The sequence below is a fragment of the Meles meles genome, chromosome 6, assembly GCF_922984935.1.
Source record: "Meles meles chromosome 6, mMelMel3.1 paternal haplotype, whole genome shotgun sequence".
Classification (NCBI taxonomy): Eukaryota; Metazoa; Chordata; class Mammalia; order Carnivora; family Mustelidae; genus Meles; species Meles meles.
Window position 1 is genome coordinate 5,662,646 of NC_060071.1, and position 23,738 is coordinate 5,686,383.

At 58.1% G+C, this 23,738-nt stretch overlaps 1 protein-coding gene across 4 annotated transcripts; it reads left to right on the forward strand.

The window, feature by feature from the left end:
- Positions 1 to 1,084: 1,084 nt before the first annotated feature.
- MAN2A2 (mannosidase alpha class 2A member 2) lies at positions 1,085 to 23,407 on the forward strand. 4 transcript variants are annotated; one of them, XM_046008176.1, is made up of 25 exons: positions 1,085 to 1,312; positions 1,585 to 1,787; positions 2,585 to 2,734; positions 3,283 to 3,540; positions 3,611 to 3,755; positions 3,876 to 4,047; positions 4,510 to 4,637; positions 4,867 to 5,013; positions 5,279 to 5,465; positions 7,921 to 8,098; positions 8,412 to 8,614; positions 8,819 to 9,001; positions 9,177 to 9,291; positions 9,501 to 9,568; positions 9,732 to 9,897; positions 10,411 to 10,647; positions 10,884 to 11,006; positions 11,300 to 11,414; positions 11,665 to 11,798; positions 11,944 to 12,085; positions 14,280 to 14,413; positions 14,663 to 14,737; positions 16,175 to 16,369; positions 16,515 to 16,625; positions 17,176 to 23,407. In XM_046008176.1, the coding sequence occupies exons 3-25, from the start codon at positions 2,603 to 2,605 to the stop codon at positions 17,326 to 17,328; spliced, it is 3,501 nt and encodes a 1,166-aa protein (XP_045864132.1). In that variant the 5' UTR covers positions 1,085 to 1,312; positions 1,585 to 1,787; positions 2,585 to 2,602; the 3' UTR covers positions 17,329 to 23,407. The 4 variants fall into 4 exon arrangements, with proteins under 4 accessions (XP_045864132.1, XP_045864130.1, XP_045864131.1 ...); XM_046008174.1 differs by having other exon boundaries at positions 1,086 to 1,312; positions 4,840 to 5,013; XM_046008175.1 differs by lacking the exon at positions 1,585 to 1,787 and having other exon boundaries at positions 1,086 to 1,312; positions 4,840 to 5,013.
- The last annotated feature ends 331 nt before the right edge of the window (positions 23,408 to 23,738 follow it).

Genomic DNA, 23,738 nt, shown 5'->3' on the forward strand with positions numbered 1-23,738 from the left:
TGCTTCCCCCCCTCTCTCTGTCTGCCTGTCTTCCTGTCTGTCTACTTGTGATCTCTCTCTGTTAAATAAATAAATTAAAAAAAAAAAAAAGACTTGTGCCATCAACTGTGAATTATATGTCAATTTTTTTAAAACCACAAAAAAAGAGAAACCCCCAGGGAACAAATAAGAGCTCTTGGAAATTATGATTGCCAAAATGAAAAATCCAGTAGAAAGGCTGGAAGATAAATTTCCCTGAACACAAGGCAAAACACAGAGGCCTAGGGAACGATGAATCTAGCCTAGGTCTAACACCCTAGTACCTGGCCTTTCGGTTTGTAAATAAACCTAGAAGAATGTTTGTGGTGATAAAAGAGATGGGAGTTAAAACAATGAGATGACGGTTTAAATAATCTTTTTTTTTAACTGTGTAAGCAATATTCAACAGTTCGTCACTGATAGCACAATCCTTTGGGGGAGCAACAGATCTCCAAGTAGGCTCACACAGGTCTCTATCTTTAAGGCCCAGGTACTCACTGCTGCGAATCTGTCCGAAGGTAGCACTATAAGAAAAACGTGGAATTCAGGAAGATGTTCATTGTGTATGTTTATGATGCTGCAAAATTATGAACCACCCAGACGCCCAGTGAAAGAAGAGCCACCAGGAAGACGGTGTCTTATTGACGGGGTGGCAAGCACGGAAAGGGATCGTGATCAATGCACGGCCCCCACGGTGGGGAGGGGCAGCACCCCTTGGCCCCAGAAGCGTAGCCGCATCCAGTTAAGGCGGCCTGGCGCAGAACAGGGCGCGCTCAGAAAATGGGCTTCACCGCTCGGCGGCTGAAATGGAGGAGGAACGTTTCCCCTGCTGCTTGGCAATGCGCGGACGCTAGTAAGATCCAGAAAATAAAGTTGCGCGCCCCTCGCGGAGGTTCCGCAGCGCGCGGATGCCCGGGCCGGGCTGCGGCTGCGCAGTGCGGCCCCGCTGCCGGCGTCCGGGGTCGGCGGCGGGGAGCGCGCGGGAGGCGCCGAGCCGGCCGGCGAGGGCGGGACGGGGCGGAGCCGGCGCGGCGCGGCTGTCTCCGCCCCCCGCGCTGGTCGGCGGGCGGCCGCGGGAGGCGGGAGGGCGGGCGCGGGGTAGGCGCAGCGGAGCTCGCCGGCGGTCGTGGCCCCGCGGGAGCGCGGCTGCGGCGTGCGGAGCCGGCAGCGACGGCTGGGCTGACGCTCGCCTTCGCCTGCGTCGCTGCCTCCGCGCGGGCCGCCGCCCCCGGGGATGTGAGGGGCGCAGGTCGGCCGGCGGGGCCTGGAGCGGCGCGGAGGCCGGCCGCGGACGGTAACGCGCCGGGCGGACCCGGGGGAGGGCTCCGGCTGCGCCCCGGGCCGCGACCGGCGTGGGCGGCAGGAGAGCGAGCGGCGCTTCGGGTCGGAGGCGGCCCGCGCTCCCACGCCCTGCCGTTGTCGATGCGGTCCCCGGGGCCGGGAGGGTCGGCGAGGGTCGCGGCCGGGGGGGGGGGGGGAGTGGGGGGGGCCGGCCGGCGGGCGGGTCACCGAAGACCCGGCGGCAGGTGCCTGCCCACCCTGTGACCCAACTCGCTCTGCCCGCAGCTCCACCCTCTTTGGCCTAGACCCAACCTCCAAGGGCTAAAAATATTGCCCGGAGGCTTCTGAGCGGAATCTGATCGCGCTAAGTAGGGCACGACGCGCAGAGGCGACAGAGCTCCTCGGCCCCAGGGCGGGAGCCAGTCTCCGGAGCGGCGGTTCAGCCCACGCTCGGCCCAGTAGTTAGCGGCCTCCCTCCGCCCCAGCAGGCAAGTGGGGGCCCGCGGGCGGTGGCAGTGGGCACTGGTCCTCCGAAGTTGCCCCACAGTGGAGCAGTGTGTGCAGCTTCTCTTTAGCCGGGGTACCTTGGGCACCAATCACTGCTGCCTTCCCAGGGGGTCCCCCAAGTGCTCTAGAACCAAAAGCTGAAAGTTACCCGCTGCAGGAATCCCAACTAGCCCGGAGAAGAAGCAGGGCCCGCTTGGTGTTAGAAACGCTTGAGCCTCTCTTGCAGCTTTGTGAACTCATTCTGATTCTCTTAATGAGAGACGTGCTGTGCCTGGCGCTTTCTGGTGTGCATCCGTCTGATCCAAGAGGGCAGAAGAAAGGCTTTTCTGTCCGTGCCTTTAAAGCAAACTAAATCTGTTTATTCCTCTGAAACTAGAAGCACATGGTCGAGGAGACTGGACACCTACCTCCTTTGGCTGTGGCTTTCTTGTAGGGAAGCTAATTATGACCAGGAGGCTGTGGGGTAAACTCTGGAGTCAGACCTGGGAAATCTGTTATCTTGTTGTGTTACCCTGGGAAGGAGCAGCCTCGGCATCCTAGGGGCAGAGCTGCCCCAGGACTGGACAGGATGAGCTCCTGGAGCTTTCTGGGTCTCAGCCGAGAGAGGAGGCTCCACAGCCAATGTTGGGATTTGAGCCTTAGAAACTTGCTTTTCTCTGGAGCCAGGCAAATAGGTGCGCCTAGACAGTGGCACTCAGAAACTCTTTGGGGCATTTGGTGGAAAGACCAACAAAGGGATTTTGCCTGCTGGAGCCACAAATGGTGTCCCTCCTGCCAGGTGTGTGTGGAGGCCAGTATGAAGCTGAAGAAGCAGGTGACGGTATGCGGGGCCGCGATCTTCTGTGTGGCCGTCTTCTCGCTCTACCTGATGCTGGACCGAGTGCAGCATGACCCCACCCGTCACCAGAATGGTGGGAACTTCCCCCGGGTGAGTCAGACCTGGCTGCTAATCTCTTCACATACACAGGTCATCTCAGCTCAGGTGGAGAGTCAGGGTCAGCCCAGAACAGGAACATTTCTTCCCAATAGGCAGATGTTCTAGAAACGCAAAGATAAAAACAAGGATAGCAAAAAGAGAGAAGGAAGGAGAGACATGTCCTGCCGTTCTGTCCTCCTGAATTCTTGGCAGACATTGCTAATGGATTGCAGCATTCTTTCCCACTAAGCCCGGCTGCAGTCCTTGTCAGCACCATGCCCCAGACAGGCCACACCTGGGGAATAGGCACTCGAGATGAAATCTTTGCCTTCCATGAGCTGGGGCGGTGAGGGTACTCCCAAGCCAAGTGGACTGTAGTCCTCTGTAGTGATTTGCAGATCTCTGCTCATCTGACCGGAGCCATCCAGGCCTGTAGGCTCCTGGCTCTGCCTGCACTTGGGGAGAAGGATCCCAGTCAGGCCTCGGGTGATGGGCCCCACGCAGAGATCCTCCCTGTGGCGCCAGGAGCCGTGGGTGATTGCTTTCTGGTCTTTTGGCAGAGCCAAATTTCTGTGCTGCAGAACCGCATTGAGCAGCTGGAGCAGCTGTTGGAGGAGAACCATGAGATCATCAGCCACATCAAGGACTCGGTGCTGGAACTGACAGCCAATGCGGAGGGCCCGCCGGCCCTGCTGCCCTACTACGCGGCCAACGGCTCCTGGGTGGTGCCTCCAGAGCCCCGGCCCAGCTTCTTCTCCATCTCCCCTCAAGACTGCCAGTTTGCTCTGGGGGGCCGGGGCCAGAAGCCGGAGCTGCAGGTAGGGGTCCGCGCCGGCGAGGAGCGCTGGTGGTTGTGGCTGGGCGCTGAGCTGCTCTCTGGCCTGGCAGATGCTGACCATATCAGAGGAGCTGCCTTTTGACAACGTGGATGGCGGCGTGTGGAAGCAAGGTTTTGACATCTCCTACGGGCCTCACGACTGGGACACTGAAGACCTGCAGGTGTTCGTGGTGCCTCACTCCCACAATGACCCGGGTGAGGCCCTGGCGGAGCCCTGGGAGCCCGGCTGTGCGGGGAGGGGGGGGGTCTCCAGTGGCTGGAGGGGGGCCCACGAAGAGCCTGGCGTCCTAAGGGGACCCTGTGTTGGCTCCCCAGGCTGGATCAAGACCTTTGACAAGTACTACACGGAGCAAACCCAGCACATTCTCAACAGCATGGTGGGCAAGCTGCAGGAGGACCCCCGGCGGCGCTTCCTCTGGGCGGAAGTCTCCTTCTTCGCCAAGTGGTGGGACAACATCAATGCCCAGAAGAAAGCAGCAGTCCGCAGGCCAGTGCCCACCGGGGAGGCACGGGAGGGCTGCCATCTGGGCCCCGGGAGGGCTGCCAGAGAAGCTGGAGGCCAAGTGGTGGGCGCCAGTGTGGCAGGGAGAGGCAGGCGGAAGCAGGGCAGGGAGGAGCGATGGCACAGGGGCCGAGGCAAAGAAGACAAGAACTGGTGTTAGGAGAAATCAGAGTCACACGAAGCTGTATGCCTGGCGAAGAAGGACCCCAGGGCCTGGCCCCAGGAAGCACAGATGGAGGTCCAAAGAGAGGCCGGGCCGGGACAGCATGGAGGTTGTATGGCGGGCAGAGGAGGGTGCTCCTTTGTTCTGTGGGTCCTGGGCTTGGGCTGGGCTGGGTGAGGCGAGTGGGCTCGGTGAGGCCAGCACACACAGGTCCTGGCACTTCTGGTCAGCAGGACTGGGCAGAGCATCCCTGCCCCACGCTGAGTGTGAGTCCCTCACTCCAGGCTGGTGGGAAACGGGCAGCTGGAGATTGTGACAGGAGGCTGGGTGATGCCGGACGAGGCCAACTCCCATTACTTTGCACTCATTGACCAGTTCATTGAGGGCCACCAGTGGCTGGAGAGAAACCTCGGTGAGTCTGGGCTCAGGAATGGGGGTCTGTCCCCATAGCAGGGCCCAGGAGGCAGCAGGGGCCTGTGGGGCACAGGGATTGGCAGGGTTGGGGAGGGTTCCCTGTCCAGGCTGATTCCACCAGCTTGGGCCTGGCACGATGACAGAAGGGAGCTGGGTCCCCAGGACCAGGGAGCCCACCTGTGGCTCCCGTGTCCTCTCAGGTGCAACCCCGCGCTCTGGCTGGGCAGTGGACCCCTTCGGCTACAGCTCCACCATCCCCTACCTGCTGCGCCGTGCCAACCTGACCAGCATGCTGATCCAGAGGGTGCACTATGCCATCAAGAAGCACTTTGCCGCCACCCACAGTCTGGAGTTCATGTGGAGACAGACCTGGGGTAAGGCCAGGGAGGCTGGCGGGGGTCACGGTTCTCCCTGGGGAAGGACGGGTGGATGAGAACTAAGGCTCCAGAGCAGACCAGGGAGCGCTAGTGCCAGTGGTCAGAGTGCTCTCCTCCTTTGGGGGAGGTCGGGGGTCACGTTCACCCCGGCCTCTGCAGGGCCCGCTGTCTATCCCGCGGGTCTGAGCGGCCCGGCCCCTGGAGACGCCGTGGGCTCCGGGGTAGCCTGCTTCGGGCTGACGGCCCGCTCCGTCTTCTCCAGACGCGGACGCCAACACGGACATCTTCTGCCACATGATGCCCTTCTACAGCTATGACGTGCCCCATACCTGCGGCCCGGACCCCAAGATCTGCTGCCAGTTCGATTTCAAGCGGTTGCCGGGTGGACGCATCAACTGCCCCTGGAAGGTGCCACCCCGGGCCATCACAGAGGCCAACGTGGCTGAGAGGTACTCGCTCCCGGCCTGCGCTGGGCCATTTCACACAGAGGAGCCGGGAGACCTGGCCTCAGGCCGGGCTCTGCTTCACGGGGTGGGGGGGTTTGTACCTCTGTAGAAAGGGGGGTTGGGCACAGGGGGTGAGTTCAGGTCCCCAGTCACTAAGGGGGCAGCTCCTTTACCGAACCTCCCTGGGAAACTGGAATTGTCCAGAATGGTTTTATTTTCCCAAATGAGGATATTTCCCAGCCAGTGCCGGTTGATTGACTCAGAAGGGAACAGTTCTCAAAATAAGTGAATTTCCTTGGACTCTGTGGCCTAATATGCCTTCATTTAGCACAGGCATCCTGCCTTGGCTCAAATTGGCCAGGAACCCCCATTCAGATGCACAATCGGTCCTGCCCAAGAGCCCCCAGCCTCAGAGAAAGCCCACCTGTGCCCCCAAGGGTCATTGGGGACCCCTAAAAATGTCTCTTTTGCTGAAGTCAGCCCACGCCCCGGGAGAGGGCAGACTAAGAGTGATCTAGAACAGTGGGTTGGCCGGAACCAAATGGCCTTGAGAATATAACAAGTTGAACTGGTTTTCGTGTTGCAGTAACTCAGATTTCCATGAGGTCCGAGAGGCGAAATCTGTGACCAAAAGGGAAAGAAAATGGTCTTTTGTTTCTGAAACTCAGAAATCTGAATGCTGATTCTTTTTTTTTTTTTTTTAAAGATTTTATTTATTTATTTGACAGAGAGAGAGAGATCACAAGTAGGCAGAGAGGCAGGCAAAGAGAGGAAGGGAAGCAGGCTCCCCGCTGAGCAGAGAGCCCGATGCGGGACTCGATCCCAGGACCCTGAGATCATGACCCGAGCTGAAGGCAGCGGCCCAACCCACTGAGCCACCCAGGTGCCCCCTGAATGCTGATTCTAAGCAAGATTCTAGGGCTGTTAAGCTGTGGTGTGTCCTAGAGCAGCAGCTGTGACCCGTGATGCCAGCCGAGGTCTGTGGAGGGCAAGTCATGAGAGTAACTTCGTCTTCTCTTTTGAAAGGCTTACTAGGCTGAGGAATTAGGGGGAGAGGGTGTTCGAGGGGTCCTCCCTTGAGCACAGAGTAGGATAGTACCCGCTGGGTCAGCACAGTTAAGTAGATTAGTGGCTGGGTGAACCACGGTACCCACAACGTGCCAATTACTAGATTGGTCTGAAAAGAGACAGGGACTTTAACGAGAGGCTGCGAGGCTCTGATTTTCTATTGATTTTATCAGTTACTTGACTGAAAAGGAAAATGACAAATGTGTATTCATCATTTCTGCTGTATGTGCCAGGCGCCGTTCTAAGTGTTCAGTATATACGAATTCGTTTAGTTTTTTTTTTTTTTAAGATTTTATTTATTTATTTGACAGAGAGATCACAAGTAGGCAGAAAGGCAGGCAGAGAGAGATGGGGAAGCGGGTTCCCCGCTGAGCAGAGAGCCTGATGCGGGACTCGATCCCAGGACCCTGAGATCATGACCTGAGCTGAAGGCAGAGGCTTAACCTACTGAGCCACCCAGGTGCCCCCATTTAGTTTGTTTTAATTCTCAAAACATCATGATGGTAGGTAGTGATGCTCTCCTCATTTTATAAAAACTGAGGCCCAGAAAAGTAACTTGCCCAGGGTCGCTCAGCCTAGTCCAAGTGGAGCCGGCATAGTCTGGCTCTGGTTCTAGGCTCTTCGGTGGTGTGCTGTGCCACTAACTGGTAGGCAAAGTATAGCTGGGTGTCAGAGTCAGGATCCCACCAGATCGTAACAGTTTGTGTGTGATGTGGGTCGAATCCAACCTGGTGAGATTTACTAGCTTTAACGTAAGGTTCCCCTCTTAGCCTCAGAAAACAGCTTCGAAAAGTTCAGGATGAGAAGAGAGGACCTTGCTGAACCTTGGGCATGGGAAATGTGCATGCTGGCTGACATCAGCTCTGTGGGGTGACCGCGGGGCTGCCAGAGACGCTCGTGCTGTTGCCCCCCCACGCCAGCCGCCTGAGGGGGTGGTCAGGGGGCTCACCTGGACTCCCGCCTCCAGTGCGGGGCCCCTTGCTCTGAGGGACTCAGGCGTGGTGTGCAGGGGAGCAGCTGGGGATGGAGGGACCCGGGAGACAGAGGAGCCGGGCTTGTGGAGTAGGAATGGAAGGCACAGAGGAGTGTGGTTTGTGTCTGGAGGAGAATGGAGGGGGGAGGGTGCTGCGTTGTGTGTGGTGTCCAAGGGCCACCGTGATATCTGGGACCTGCAGCCGGAAACCACAGCCCAGCCTGGGAAGATGTCCCTGGTTGTCAGAACTACCCAGAGAACATGGGGCTCCCGGGCACAGGTCTCCCAGTCTGGATGGTGCCTACTGCAGGCCCCATGACTCCTTGATGGATGTGTTCAGGGGCCCTCTGGGGCTGGCTCAGCCCTGTTCCTCTTAGGCCCAGGCTCCACTCAGGCCCGTGCCCTTCCCCACTGCAGGGCCGCGCTGCTCCTGGACCAGTACCGGAAAAAGTCCCGGCTGTTCCGAAGCAACGTCCTCCTGGTGCCGCTGGGGGATGACTTCCGATACGACAAGCCCCAGGAGTGGGATGCCCAGTTCTCCAACTACCAGCGGCTCTTTGACTTCCTCAACAGCAAGCCTGACCTCCATGTGCAGGTGGGAGGGGCGCCGAGCTGGGGGGTGGTGTTGGGGGGGGGGTCCCTCCCCAGTGCTGCAGACTGGCCTGGCCTGGGAGGTTGCCAGCTCCAGGCGGCGGTTTGTGCCTGACTCTTGGGCAAGAGTCTCCCTTTTCTGTCAGAGTTCCTCTGCGGGTCCCCCAGCGTCTGCGTGCGGTCCCACAGGGCAGGACGTGCCACGGCTGCCTGTGTGTAGGCAGAATCCCTGCCCCCAGTGCCCGGCTGCAGCCCTGGGGGGCCATAGCTCCTAGAAGCGCTGGAACTGATGAGAGCGGGTTTTGGGGTCTCCGCAGGCCCAGTTTGGCACCCTCTCTGACTATTTTGACGCTCTGTACAAGAAGACTGGGGTGGAGCCGGGGGCCCGGCCTCCAGGCTTCCCCGTGCTGAGCGGGGATTTCTTCTCCTATGCGGACCGGGAGGACCATTACTGGACCGGCTACTACACTTCTCGGCCCTTCTACAAGAGCTTGGACCGGGTCCTGGAAGCCCACCTGCGGTGAGGCTCACCCCCGCTTCCAGGCCAGAGGGAGGAGAATGAGCCTTCGGAGTTTCAGGAGGAGCTGGATTGGCTCAGAATGCACTAGAAGGGCTTGGAGACGAAGGCGGGCGGAGATGTGGTGGAAGGAAGGGGACAGGGCTTGCTGAGCGCAGGGGACCTGGGGGTTGTGCAGGCAAGAGTGTGACCGCTCTCTCTGGGCAGGGGTGCGGAGATACTGTACAGTCTGGCTACCGCTCACGCTCGCCGCTCTGGACTGGCCAGCCAGTACCCGCTCTCGGACTTCGCCCTTCTGACGGAAGCTCGGCGCGCTCTGGGCCTCTTCCAGCACCACGACGCCATCACCGGCACCGCCAAGGAGGCGGTTGTGGCAGACTATGGCATCAGGTGGCGGCCCCCTCCTCCGCCCGGCTGGATCCATGTCCTTGCCCACCGTCCTTAAGAAGGGCCGCGCTGGGCAGTCAGTGGGCAGGCCTGCCGAGGGCTCTTCCTGCTGGGGAGGTGGGCAGTCTGTCTGTGGCCGTGTTCTCCATGGCCCCCCTCCTGCCTCCTGTGCCCCCAGGCTCCTGCGCTCCCTTGTGAGCCTGAAGCAGGTCATCATCAATGCCGCTCACTACCTGGTGCTGGGGGACAAGGAGACCTACCGCTTTGAGCCTGAGGCGCCCTTCCTCCAGATGGTGAGCCCCACTTCTCCGTCCACTCGGGGCGCTCTCTGGAGTGTGCAGTCCCATCCAAGAGGGTGTCCCTCTTCCTGTCCTGCCTGCCCTGGACAGTGCGGATCAGTGCCCAGTGCGGCTGGTGGTCCACAGGGGCGGGGGAGGAGACAAGACCCTGAGCCGGGCCAATCCGGTGATGGTTCTTCCCTTCCCACCCATCTAATCCCCAGGATGACACCCGCTTAAATCACGACGCCCTGCCGGAGCGTACAGTGATCCAGCTGGATTCCTCCCCCAGGTGAGCCAGACCCGGCCAGGCACAGAGGTGAAGCCCCCCTGGCTCCCGGCACCGTCTCCCCCATGCCTACCCAGGCACCGCGGGACGCGGCCTGGCCACAGCTCTGCTCCCGCTGCCCAGAGCCAGTGGCCTCCGAGGTCAGCGAGCCTGCCTCTCCCCACAGGTACGTGGTTCTCTTCAACCCCCTGGATCAGGAGCGGTTCAGTGTGGTGTCCCTGCTGGTCAGCTCGCCCCGAGTGCGAGTTCTTTCGGAGGACGGGCAGCCGCTGGCCGTGCAGATCAGCGCACACTGGAGCTCTGCCACAGACACGGTCGCCGATGTCTACCAGGTGAGTGAGGGCCCGGGGCGTGGGCCCCAGTCCTCCATGCTGACCCGGGGCCCCTCCCCGCGGCCTCACTCCACCTGGGACACTCCCACCCTCCTGCTTCCTGCCTAGGTTGGGGGCAGGGGTCCTGGGGAGGGGGTTACCCAGAGGACAGTCACTCCTGGGACTTGAGTCAGTGCTCCAAAGGAAGGGGAAGTTTGGTGGGGTAGAAAAGCAAAAACGGGGGCTAGGTTGCCGTGCCACCCGCTTCCTGTTTCATAGTTTCTCAGGAATCATATGAGACTTCGGAAAGTCTGGCCAGAGGCAAGTGACGTCCCCTCGACTTTCAGAGGCGGGGGTGGGGGGACAGAGGACCCCCCAGGTGTGGGCATTTGCTCAGCCTTTCTCAGTGAAGAAGTGAATGCCCGAGACTAGACTCCCAGGCCCGTACCCAGAATGGATGCCCACGCCGTGGGCCGCCCTTCCTCACCCCTGCCTTCCTCACCGCTCCCTCCCTCACCCCTCCTGCTCCGGCAGGTGTCCTTGCCCATCCGCCTGCCAGCCCTGGGCCTCGGCGTGCTGCAGCTGCAGCTGGGCCTGGACGGGCCCCGCACCCTGCCGGCCTCCGTGCGCATCTACCTGCACGGCCGGCAGCTGTCGGTGAGCAGGCAGGACGCGTTTCCCCTGCGCGTCATCGACTCTGGCGCCAGTGACTTTGCCCTCAGCAACCGCTACATGCAGGTCTGGTTCTCAGGCCTCACCGGGCTCCTCAAGGTAACGAGCCAGGGCCCAGGGCTGAGGAGGGCCTGCCTGGCGGGGGCGGGGGTGCGGAGCTGCCGTGTGACCGTCGGGGGGGGGCTGGGGAGTGGGCCTTCTCGGCTCCTGAGCGACGGGAGGGGGCGGCATGGGGAAGCTGGGCTGGCTCCTCGGAGAAGATCGTCCGTGCCCTCCCGGGGGCAGGCCTGACATGCCGGTGTGGGGCCAGGGGTCAGGGCTGTGTTCTTTGGCAGAGCGTCCGAAGGGTGGACGAGGAGCAGGAGCAGAGGGTGGACATGGAGTTCCTCATCTATGGCACCCGTGCGTCCAAGGACAAGAGCGGAGCCTACCTTTTCCTGCCTGATGGGGAGGCCCAGGTAACCTTAAGACTGCTCAGAAATCCGGGGATCCGAGGAGCCCAGGGCACTGAGGCGGCGGGTGGGGTGTGGCCACAGGCCTCCTTCCAGGGTCGTCCCTGCCTGCCGGGGCCTGGCCTCGGCTGCCTCTGGGAGTGGGCTGCACCAAGGAGCGGCTGGGGCCTTGGGCCGGCTCAGCCGGGGCTCTCAGGCCGGAGCCTGCTGGGAACAAGTACTTCTGGCAGTGCTGGGCCAGTACCTCCCCACTCTGCCCTCTGTGCTGTGGCTTCAGCTGCCTTCTGCCCTGTCCCCAGCCCTACATCCCCAAGGATCCCCCTGTGCTGCGTGTCACCGAAGGCCCTTTCTTCTCGGAGGTGGTTGCCTACTATGAGCATGTCCGCCAGGTGGTCCGGCTTTATAATCTGCCAGGTGAGCTCGGCGGACGAGGAAGGTCAGAAGGAAGGTCAGGGCTGCACCAGCTAGGCCACACTCTGCCTTCTGCCTGTTTTCTGCTCACACGTCTGTTTTCAACAAATGTATTGTTTGAGACGAGAAGGACGTTAGTTGTCCTGTGGGGAAGGTCCTGCAGACATGCTGGGAGTTGCTGGCAGATTGGGCACAGCCTCCCCCGGCCGGTCTCTCAGGCCTGTCCACGCTCTTCTGTTGTCCTTCTGCCCAGGGGTGGAGGGGCTGTCCCTGGACATGTCATCCCTGGTGGACATCCGTGACTACGTCAACCAGGAGCTGGCCCTGCGCTTCCACACGGACATTGGCAGCCAGGGCGCCTTCTTCACCGACCTCAACGGCTTTCAGGTGATTGCCGGGTACTTGAGAGCAGTCGGCCCTGGTGGAGGAAGAGGAATCCGAGGCGAGAATGACCGGGGCCCCTTCAGACTGGGGACCCCTGGGGCCCAGAGGGTGCCCGGATGCCCTTGATCAGCCGGCCTCGCCCTCCCAGGTGCAGCCCCGGCGCTATCTGAAGAAGCTGCCCCTGCAGGCCAACTTCTACCCCATGCCGGTCATGGCCTACATCCAGGACGCCCGCGACCGCCTCACACTGCACACCGCCCAGGCCCTGGGGGTCTCGAGCCTGCACGATGGTGAGTGGGGAGCCCAGCTACACCGAGGGGGCGAGGACGAGGCAGAGCCCCATCGGTGCCCCGGGGCCTTCTCTCAGCGGGCCCCACCCCTGCGGTCCGCATCACCTCCAAGCTTGGAGAACATTCGCAGCGCCTGTCAGTCGCACGGGCACGGCAGGAAGGCAGACGCCCACTGTCACCCTCCTAGTGGAGGCAGCCATGGAGGTGACCTGGGGATGGGGTCCTTTCGGGTCCTTTTAAGAAGCACCAGGGTATCAAACAGCGATTCTCAACTGAGCTCTGCGGCCCCCTTTTCCTGGCCAGGGATGGAGGTAGGGGCAGTTGGAAAAGTGCATTTGGTGTTGTAATGAAGTATTTAACAGGCGTCTGGGTGGCTCAGTCAGTTAAGCATCTAACTCTTTATTTCGGCTCACATCATGACCGCAGGGCTGTGGGATCGAGCCCGGTGTAGGGCTCCACGTTGGGCATGGAGCCTGCTCGAGATTCTCTCTCTCCCTCTCCCAGCTTCTTGCTCTCTTATGGAAAAAAAAGATTTTTTTTTTTTTTAAAGATTTTATTTATTTACTTGACAGAAAGAGATCACAAGTAGGCAGAGAGGCAGGCAGAGAGAGAGGGGGAAGCAGGCTCTCTGTTGAGTAGAGAGCCCGATGCGGGACTCGATCCCAGGACCCTGAGATCGTGACCTGAGCCGAAGGCAGCGGCTTAACCCACTGCGCCACCCAGGTGCCCCAAAAAAGATGTTTTTAATTTAAAAAAATTGAGCAAAGAAGAAAAGGATATACTGTTTTCCTACTAGCAGTCATTAAAAGAGAGAATTGTTGTTCTTAAAAATTGAAACAAAGCCAGGAGGAGTACCGGGCTGGAGCTGGGCCATGCCAGGCAAGCTGAAGTGGCTCTGTGTCGTCAGGGTAAAAAGAACAGTTTGCACTTGGCCTCTGAGGTTTTCCGACTTTCCGGGTTTGGGATGGAGCCTTTGTGCAGCGCTGAGCTGAGAGTGCCCGGTCCAGGCTGTGCTGGGGGCCGGTGGCCGGGGCCATGGAGGCCTGACCCCCTGCTGAAGGAGCGTGGCGCTGCTCCCCCTTCACCCGGGATCACCCTGCTGTCAGACTGTGCCCAGCTCTGTCTGCACCATTGGCTGCTAGCTGCGCCCGGTGTCCCCCCGCCTTGGTTCTCTCTGCCCTTTTGGGAAACAATGTGTTCAGAGATTACTTTCTATGTGTTTGTTTTTAAAGATTTTGTTGGTTTACTTGAGAGAGAGAGCAAGAGAGAGAGCACGAGAGGGGGCAGAGGGAGAAGCAGACCCCCAGCTGAGCAGGGAGCCCAATGCAGGACTCGATCCCAGGACCCCAAGATCATGATCCAAGCCAAAGGCAGACACTTAACAGACTAGCCACCCAGGCGCCCCGAGATTATCGTTTTTTTACCCTGAGCAACCTTTTCTGGAAAGATACCCAGAAGTCCTAAAATGGACCCGTGCGTATAAAAGTCTTAGAAACTAGAGCAGTCAGAATCGGGCTGGGGAGAGGGTTAGGGGCCCCTGAGTAGACTCCCTCAGGAGATTCTTAAAAAAAGCAGGTGCTGGGAAAACCCCACACCCCAACATACGTCAGCTCTGCAGGGAGCCCCTTCCCCGAGCATATTTTACAAAGAAAACCTTGGCGCTTCTCTGCCATCCCTTCTCTCCAGGGCAACCCGAAATGGTACCTAATTTGAGCCTGTGTCTGATCTGCCATCTGCCTGTCCCCTGTGTCCTCCTTGTGACAGACGAGGCAGCCGAGCTGGAGTCCAGCCCAGTGTAGAGCAGGGGCGGGGCGGGTGCGTGTTCCAGTCGCAGCAAAGCATGCCCGCGGTGCCCGGCCTTGGGCCTGCGCAAGAATCTCTGTGGGCCGCCCCGAGCCCTTCTGTTCGCTTCTTCACTTTCTTGACGTGGCCAGTCCAGATAGGGTCCCCAGCCTGAGGCACAGGGCCCACCTGCCTGCTCTGGGCGCTTGCTTCCTCTTCTGGGACACCAGCCCTCACGCAGCCCCCTTCGAGCCCCAGCTCCCACGGCTCTGCCTCGGCTCGTGCCTCCGCGTCCGGCGAGCTCACCAGGCGGGTCCCCCGGGGCCCGTGGTTGGGATTCTCCTTCCAAAGCCCAGCATCTGCGTGGGGATGGGGGGGTCGCGGCACCGTGGCTCACAGTTAGCGTCCCCAGGCCAGCTGGAGGTGATCCTGGACCGACGGCTCATGCAGGACGACAACCGGGGTCTGGGCCAAGGGCTCAAGGACAACAAGAGAACCTGCAACCATTTCCGCCTCCTGCTGGAGCGGCGAAGCCTGGGCAGTGAGGTAACTTCCGGGCCGCCCTCCCCGGGAGCCAGGTCAGGCTGGTCCTCGGGTGGCAGAGGTGGGGAGGGGCAGTGAGAGTAGGGCTCTTCCGGCGGTGCGGGGAGCGAGCCTGACGCTCTGCCAGGCAGCCTGGCACCTCCGTCTCCCACAGCATCTCCCGCCTTCCTCTGTGCCCCCGGCCCCCACCGCGTCCTCTAGCCCTCTCTGCTGCAGCCCCGTGCATCTCATGGCTTTCTTTGCCCCCACCAGCCTGGCTTTTTCTCCAAACTGGCAGCCATGTTTAGGGACTTGGTCTTTCACAGCAGCAGGAGCGGTGACCTCGAGGTAAGGGCTAGCGATGGGGTGTCGGACTAGTGGTAGCGAGTTGTGCCTGGACGCAGCGCCTGCGGATGACCGAGCCTGCCACTCGGTCCCTCGAGGCCGTGGCTCAGTCCTCACTCACCACGGAGATCCTGAGCTCTTGTCGTGCTGTAGGCCTGAGGGGGACACAAACATCCGCATCCCTCACCCCACCCCGCTCCCTAGGACTTCGCTTGGGGGTGGGTTGGGGGCAAGCTCTGTGAGTAAAATGAAGGTAGAAATCTGCCCCCTGGTGCTGAGGAGGGACAGAGCATCATGAGCCAAGGCCACGGAGGACAGCTTCCGGGGGCGTCGGCCAAGCACAGCCGTGACGAGTGGGGTCTGATCTGATCCTGTGAACCACGGCACAGGGCGGGAGGCAGGAGAGACCGCGTGAACGGGCAGCAGCCCTGCCTGGAGCAGCCTGTCCAGTGCGGTGACTGCTAGGCACGCGTGGCTATTTAAGTTAATTAAAACGAAATGCGATACCAAATTTAGCTTTTCATTCGCCCAGTCACGCTTCGAGCGTCCCGTGGCCACACGTGGCTGGCAGTTACTCTGTCGTCCAGCGCAGGTATAGTGAGTTTCTGTCGTGGCAGAAAGTTCTAGTGGCCGTTGCTGGGCTAGCAAGAGGTTGGGGGTCATTTGGGGCAGACTGTCGTGGGCCTGGCCCGGCTGGTAGAAGAGCCTGGACTTTGACTGGAGGCCCAGGAGGGACCCGAGCAGGCAGGCTCGGCCCTAAGCTGTCGCTCTAACAGCTGGAGTAGTGAGTAGTGGATCTCCAGGGAGGCCGGAGGCAGGTGATGGTGTAAAGGCTGTTGAAGCGGGAGATGTGAGTGGCTCACGTGAGCCACAGGAGGGAGCTTGTGGGTGGGGGGACGGGGGTCAGGGGAAGGGGAAGTTAGAGATTCTAGGCGACGGGCAGGAGAGTAAAGCTAGGGCAGAAGTGTAGAACACGGACAAGTAGCCACCTCAGAGGAAGTCCAGGTCAGCTACCTAAGCAGCTGTCCTCGGTGGGCTCAGCTGTGGGGGCCCCTGGGCCCGAGGACCGGGGCTGGTGCTGTGGACGTGGGGCTGGACCCGAACGGCAGGATCACTGAGTACGCCCTCCACCTGCGAGAAGCACACGTCTGTCTTTCCCATTCTCTTCCCCACTCTGAGAATCTCGGTGATGAGGGATGGTACTTGGGGTGTGGGGTGTGTGCTCGTTGTGACGTCACAGAAGCCAAACCCCGCAAAAAGTCGAGGAGAGAGAGGGCCTAGCAAGTAGTCCTTTCTAGGTTGTGTGAGATGAGACGGAAAGTGGCCCGGTGTGAAGGCTCCTGGAGCCTCGCAGACACATCGGGGAAGCTCTTCCCAGAGGAACTGACCCCGGCGTGCGTTTACCGTCCCCCTCACGCGCATCTCCGGCCAACCTCGCAGGTCCAGGACGGCCGCTTCACCAGCTACCCGTCCCTCCTCAGCCACCTGACCTCCATGTACCTGAACACCCCAGTGCTCGCCCTGCCCGTAGCCAAGAGGCAGCTCCCGGGCCCCGGGCTGCGCTCGTTTCATCCCCTGGCCTCCTCTCTGCCCTGTGACTTCCACCTGCTCAACCTGCGTACGCTGCAGGCCGAGGTGAGTGTCCCTGTCAGGCTCTGGCCTGTTGTGCCCCAGACGCCTCCCCGTCCCGGTCCTGCCTGCTGGGGAGCAGGGCTGTCCCCCGCCTCCATGAGCCCTGAGCAGCCCCGACCCCCTCCTACCCCTCGCGTCTGTCACCCAGGACGATGCCTTGCCTTCGGCGGAAACTGCACTCATTCTGCACCGCAAGGGTTTCGACTGTGGCCTTGAGGCCAAGAACCTGGGCTTCAACTGCACCACAAGCCAAGGCAAGGTATGGGCCGCAACATGGGGGGGCCACCCTGAGGTGGGCAGTGAGGATGGGACTGCGGGCGGGGGTCCCTCGGGGCGTTTCGGAGTGAGAGAGACGCCGTCGGTGGGTGTTTTCAAAGCAAGCGAGGCCTGGCGGGGGCGCGTTCCGGGCGAGACGCACAGCTGGAGAACTTGTGCTCCAGGGACCACTGTCGCACGAGGCGGAAAGCCCCAGAAGCTCAGGCCGCCGCTCTGGGAGCTCTGTTCGGGGGTTAAGCTGGCGCTGATACACGGCTCCATGTGCCACGGTCTGGGTGGGCGCCGGCGGGTCCAGAGTGGACGCCAACGTGGTCCCCGTCCTCAAGGAGCTCACGGCTCTGGGCGGCGCTGCCTGCCCTGTGGCCCACGGGCAGCCTTCAGAGCCGGGCACACCCCAGGGCCCCTCCGAGACGGCACACAGACTCCCACGCGCGGGGAGGCTCCGTGTTGCCTCCGTGGGCTTCTCCAAGAGGTGACAGGGCTCATAGAGGAAGGGCGCCCAGCACAGCCCCGTCCCGTGTCCCTCTCCACAGGTGGCCCTGGGGAGCCTCTTCCATGGCCTGGACGTGGGGTTCCTGCAGCCGACCTCCTTGACGTTACTGTACCCCCTGGCCTCACCCTCCAACAGCACTGACGTCTATGTGGAGCCCATGGAGATCGCCACCTTTCGCCTCCGCTTGGGCTAGGGCTTCCTGTGGCCTGAAGGGAAAGCGCGTCAGAGACTGCCTCTCACACAAGGTCGGGTTGGGCACACCGGACGGGTATCCTGTCCCGATCTACCTCTCAGAACTGTGACACGCTGGGCTGCGCCCTCATTTTCTGTTTATCTTTGCTTCTGTGTCCGGGGGCGGCAGCCCCAAGCCCCGTGTCGGGTAGATAGGACAGACGCTAGTGAGGAGGTGGCAAGAGGGCTCAGGGTCAGAGCGCACGGGGCCAGCCTCTGCTTTGGGTTGTGATGGCGCCCAGGCGGGCACAGGCTTAAGCACCCCCCTGTTGTCCCAGAACGGGATGGAGGAGAAGCAGGGTCGGAACTGGTAGGGGCGGCTGAGTGGGTAGCCACCCAGCGCCGGGGTCACTGCAGGCAGGAGCTGGCTCGAGGGGGACCCTCCAGCTCTGGAAGGAGGGCGACGGGGACCCGGAGTTAGTGGGGCTGGGGAGGGAGCCCTGCTTTCCGTGATGACTCTGCCATGGGTGCTCCCTGGCCTGCGCACCCCGGCTCGGGGCTGTGGTGTGGCAGGAAGGACTCACGAGAGACCGTGTCATGGCCAGAGCGCGGAGGACACTTCAGATACCAAACCCCCCCTCTCATCGCGGGCACTTGGTCTGTATGTTGATGTGTGGGCTCGTGGCAGGGACCTGGAGGGTCCTCCATCCTCCCTGACCCCACTTTTGTTCCTGTACTCCGTACACCACCGTCCTCGGGAGCTCCTTCCCATCCTGGGGGCATTTGGCCTGGCATACTTCCTTTCCCTGGAAAGAAAGCAAAGCCTCCAGGCGCCCGTGAGTGTGAGCAACTTGAGAAGGCTTTCGGCCCCATCCCTGCGTGGGCAGGGCAGGGGGGTTTGTCCTCTACAGAATCCTGGCGCAGGGACTGGGGATACAGAGCGTACGCTAAGAGGCATTACAGCTGCTCATGGGCCTTCATTTCAGCTTCGATTCATAGAGAAGAGTTTTTGGTAGTCTCTATAGATGCTGAAACAGTATTTGGTAAAGTTTAAGATCTATCCCTTATTAAAAATCTTAGTTAAGATGACAAAGAGACATCATAATCTAGATTAAGACAAAAATCTCTATCGCAAACCGGCAGTTGGTGACATTCTGAAGAACCACAGGCATTCCCATACAAGTCGGAAGCGAGCCGAGGACGCATCACTCGTTAGCGGTGTCCTGGCACGGTCACCCCCGTGGGAGAGCGGTGAAGGAGAGGAGGGTACAACTGTCACTATTTGCAGACGACAGCCCGGCCAACCCATACAGTGTAAGAGAGCCCGCAGGAGACCTGCTAAGACCATTCTGTGAGTGGACACACACAGCGGACACGATGAACCCGGAAGGATTTCAGTTCTCTCTGAATCAGCCCCTAAGTTCAGTGTGTTCCAGCGCAGTTGGATGCTTTGGGAATTGGATGAGTTCTCAAGTTCATGGAAGAGTAAATATGTGAGAACATTACACGAATCCTGAATGATGGGGAGTTGGGGGCGGGGAGCGCCGAGGGAGTGAAAGGCACGTGTCCTGAGCCACTGCCCCAAGACCTCTCAGGTTTCCAGGAGTGGCCTCTGTGACCTGGGGTGGGCTTGGACCGACAGGCTCCTGGAACAACAGGCAGAGTCCCGGAGCAGACCCCCAGGGAGACGGGAACTTAGTAGGATAAAAGGAGTATTTGAAGTGGGGAAAAAAGATGACTTGTTTAATAAATAGAACTTTAAGACAAGTGGCCCTCAAAGTAAGAGATCTGTAGTTCACAGTTGCCATGACAATTAGATCCAGAGGGAAGAAACTAGAAAAGTTCAACTGCAAAATTACTGAAGGAAATACAGGAGATTATTATATCTCTGGTGTGGGAGGCTGTGTTTTAAACATAACATGAACCCCAAAAGATCTAATGAGGGAAATAATAAAAAGGTTTGACCACCCCAAGAAATTGGGAGTTTATGTATGATGGAGAACATTCTAGTTCCAACACAGATGAGATTGGGAGAAAAATGTTTGCAGCCTTTCTAATATCGATGAGTTAATTCCTTCAGGAGAAAAGCTTGCTTTGGGGTCCTTGGAGACGGTCCCCCGGGCCTGCTTAGCAGCTCCCCAAACATCCAGAGTTCTTCCGGATCACCCAGCACTGTTGTCGCCAGCATCGGGCCAGGGCACGTGGAATGCTAAGTTGCAGCGGAAGAAATGAGATTACCATGTGAGGTGCTCAGCACAGAGGAGCTCAATAAATAGAAGCGGTGATCTTATTAGTAATGCCAGGTAGTTTTATCACAGCAGGTGGTATCTGTTAGTATCCTATGACTTGTAATCAAACGATAAGGGAGACTCTGTGACCACCCCCCCCCCCCCAGGAAATGAGCAGAATAAAGGCTATTTATTACATCTGAAGGTCTTAGATTTTCCATGGAGTTATTCATCTGCCCAGAACAATGTTTAATCCTGCACACTGGCTTTTTAAAACCACTCCAGGCAGCGTAGTTCAAGGTGAGGTCCACATCACCAGGAGTGTTTGTTTCTGGTCCAACTTTCTGGCCTGTCCTGGCGAGGGGTGCCCCTGAGCCTGGACGTGAGGACAAGAGCCCTTGGAGCAGAGACAGAGACTCGCTGGGACCGCCCTACAACTGGGAGTGGCACTCAAAAGAATCTGCATTTTTAACAAGCTTCCAGGTGATTCTCTTGCATACAGTAGTACAGAAATGGGCCTTTGATTTTAAGGCAAACTGCAGTCCTTCACCACGAAGCCCTGACACTGAGGCCTCCATTCTGAGGGTGATAATCAGAATTAGAACGAGGACGTGACATGCAAGCAACGTCAGCCCCTGGAACTAGAATTCTCTTCCTCCCAGCACCCCTCCAGCCGCTTAGAACTACCCACCTCCAAGAAGAAAAGAACCCTGGGAAGGTGGATTGAAACCAAGAACCAAGTCCTCCTGCGCAGACTGAGCCAGGCACGGACTGCGCAGACCCGGCTTCCCTAGGGCGTGGGCTGAGAGACCCTCGGAAGGACGGCATCTCTCGGCGGAAGCTCGCCTGCCTCCCCCACTGTCACAGCGGCAGGCTAACGGTACCCAAGCCCTCACGGAGGAGGAGAAGCACGAGGTGGGAAGGAGGCTCACCGTCCGAAATCGAGATCTCTTGTTTTTCACTAGCAAAACTTCGTCCACATAAACACTGCGGGGGCGCAGTTCTCATAGCAAGAACAGGTGAGAGAGGAGGAGGCCAGATCCTTCAAAACAAACCTCGATTTCACTTGGGGTCTGGGGGAAATCCGTTCAGAACTCCTTAGCGGCTACTGGGACCGAGTGGATCTGCAGAGTCTCACCCAGTCTGGGTCCTGACTTTGGACCCCCCGATTGAGGTAAGACTGAACTGAAAGTGAACTCTGGGCACAGGAGACCTGGAGCGGTGGGGGAGGTAAGGACTTCCCAGCTCTTGGGACGTGCGACAGGGTTGAAGATTTAAAAACCAGCGCTGAGTGTGGAAGCCTTGAGGAGCTCACTCGGGGGTGGGGGAGTCGGGTTTCCCTGGCGGGGAGCCCAGGGACCTACACTGGAACCGGTTGCCTGAGCACACCCACCTACCTCTTCAACCCCGGATGCCTGGGGATGGTGAGAGGTTAACCATGCAAAAGCCTCGTCCTCCTGGAGGCACTCCTCTGACCCAGAATGGAGAGAACAACGATGGCCTGAAAAGCTGGGAGGCTGCGTGGCTCAAGGGAAAAGCAGTGGCCAGGAGCCCTCCAAGTCCCCATGGCACACACAGGTGACCGAGGGGCCAGAGCCAGGCCGAGCGAGGAGCACAGGTTGAGAAAGCGAAGAGACTGCGAGGAAAAACGTGACAAAATGTAAGCAACCCCCAAAAGTACTTTATCGAAATGGACTCTGTGTGGCAGAAACACCAGATTCGGTGCAGATGACACAGACTTGTGCATTCAGAAAACAGAGCTGAGGAATCCCTTGAACCCACCACCGAGGTAAAAGGAAAATATAAAAGAGGTTAAGAAATATGGCAGATAGGGGCGCCTGTGTGGCTCAGCTGGTTGAGCAAACTCTCAGTTTTGGCTCAGGTCACGGTCTCAGTCAGGGTCGTGAGATCGAGCCCTGTGTCGGGCTCCACACCTGGTGGGGAGCCTGCCTGAGATTCACTCTCCCTCTGTCCCGACCCCTGCCCCCCAGCTCTTGTGTTCTCTCTCAGATACAAAGAAAACCAAAACGGCAGATAGACTTGGAAGCAATAACATAGCATTTAGCAGCACTTTTAGGAGAGACTAGTGAGTAGGGAAGAGGAAACCGTCAAAATGATAGCGGGTGCATTCTTCAGAAAGGAAGATATGCAGGAGTCCTTACATGGAAGCACTCACCAAGTTCCAAGAAAGGGATGTATAAAAAAAATCCTCCCGTACACATACTGCAAAAAAACAAAAACAAAAACAAACCCCCTACAAATCAACAGGAGAAACTCCAAAAGGACCGACCACCGGAGTGCCCGAGCGCCGGCAGACATCTAGTTAGCATCAGTAGATCGCTGCTGCCCGTGAAATGATGCCTTCAGACTTGGGGAACATGACTGCCAAGCCAGGATCTGGTGGCAGGTGCACTCCCATTCAGAGGGAGGAGAAATGGCCTTCCAAACAAGTGAAGGCTAAGAGTTTGCAGTGTACAAAACTTCAGTAGAACAAAGGTGTTCTTCAGGAAAAGAGAAAATCCAGGATGCATAAGCCAGTGGTGGGTATACCTCTTGATCTGGGGTTGTGAGTTCAAGCCCCACATTGGGCACAGAGCTTAAATAATTTTTTTTTTTTTTTTTTTTTTTTTAAGAGAATGTGTAGGGACGCCTGGATGGCTCAGTTAAGTGTCTGCCTTCAGCTCAGGTCATCGGCTCTCTGCTCAGTGGGGAGCCTGCTTCTCCTCTGCTCTGCCTGCTGCTCCCCCTGCTTGTGTGCTCACTCGCTCACTCTCTGACAAATAGATAATAAAAAAGGGAATGCATAAAGAAATACTGTCCATTCATATAGTGAAATACTAAAAAGTAGTTTAAAGGAATGAACTAAACACTCATGTGCATTGACATGAATAGATCTCAAAAAGCATTGCTAAAGGAAAAGAAAGGTGCTGGGGCACCTGGCTGGCTCAGTCAGTAAAGCATGCAACTCCTGATCTCGGGATTGCAGTTCGAGCCCCACATGAGGTGTAGAGATGATTTAAGTTAAAAAAAAAAAGTAAACTTACAGAGTGATACATACTTAGGACAAAATACTCTAAGATAAGTGCTATAAGGACAGTCTTTTCAATAAATGGTGTTGAGAAAATTGGACCCACAAAGAAAAGAACGAAGTTGGAAGCTTATCTTACACGTCACACAAAACCTGAAATGATCAAAGTTCCAAATGTAACAGTTAAAACTATGAAACTCTTAGAAGAAAACAGGAGGAAATGTTCCTGACGTTGTGGCAACGATTTCTTAGATACGACACCAAAAGCGTAAGCAATAATCCTTCTGGAAAGGAGTCACCATTCTAGATCCCATTAAGATAGTCATGATTTGTGGGAAGAAATAAAAATAGCAACATTAACAGGATTCCAATTTGGAAAAGTCGATTCCTATCCCCATGAATGACTTTGAGGGGTTCATGATGTCCGTGGAGAAAGTCACTGCAGATGTGGTGGAAACAGCAAAAGAACTAGGATTAGACGTGGAGCCTGGGGACCCCTGGGTGGCTCAGTGGGGTAAGCCTCTGCCTTGGGCTCAGGTCATGATCCCAGAGTCCTGGGATCGAGTCCTGCATTGGGCTCCTTGCTTGGCAGGGATCCCGCTTCTTCCTCTTCCCCTCCCCCTGCTCTTTCACTCTCTCTTTCATAAAATCTTTAAAAAAAAAAAAAAAGTGGAGCCCGCAGATGGGACTGAAATGCTGCAATCTCATGATTAAACTTGATGAGGAGTTGCTTCTTGTGGATGAGCAAACTGGTTTCTTGAGATGAAGTCTACTGGTGAAGATACTGTGAAGATTGTTGAAATGACAACAAAGGATTTACAATATTAAACTCAGATTGACTCCCATTTTGAAAGAAGTTCTACTGAGTGTGGCTGAGTTGGTGGAGCATTGACTTTTGATCTTGGGGCTGTAAGCTTGAGCCCCATGTTGGGTATAGAGATGACTTAAGAGAAGTTCGGGGGGGGGGGGCGCTGGGTGGCTGGGTGGCTGAGCTGGTTGAGTGTCCAGCTCTTGACCTTAGCCCAGGTCTTGATCTCAGGGTCGTGAGTTCAAACCCTGCTTTGGCACTGGGGGCCATGCTAGGTGTGTAGCGTACTTAAAAAAAAAAAAAATTAAGTTCTGCTGTAGGTAAAATGCTATCAGACAGCCTCGCTCACTACAGAAAAATCACTAGTG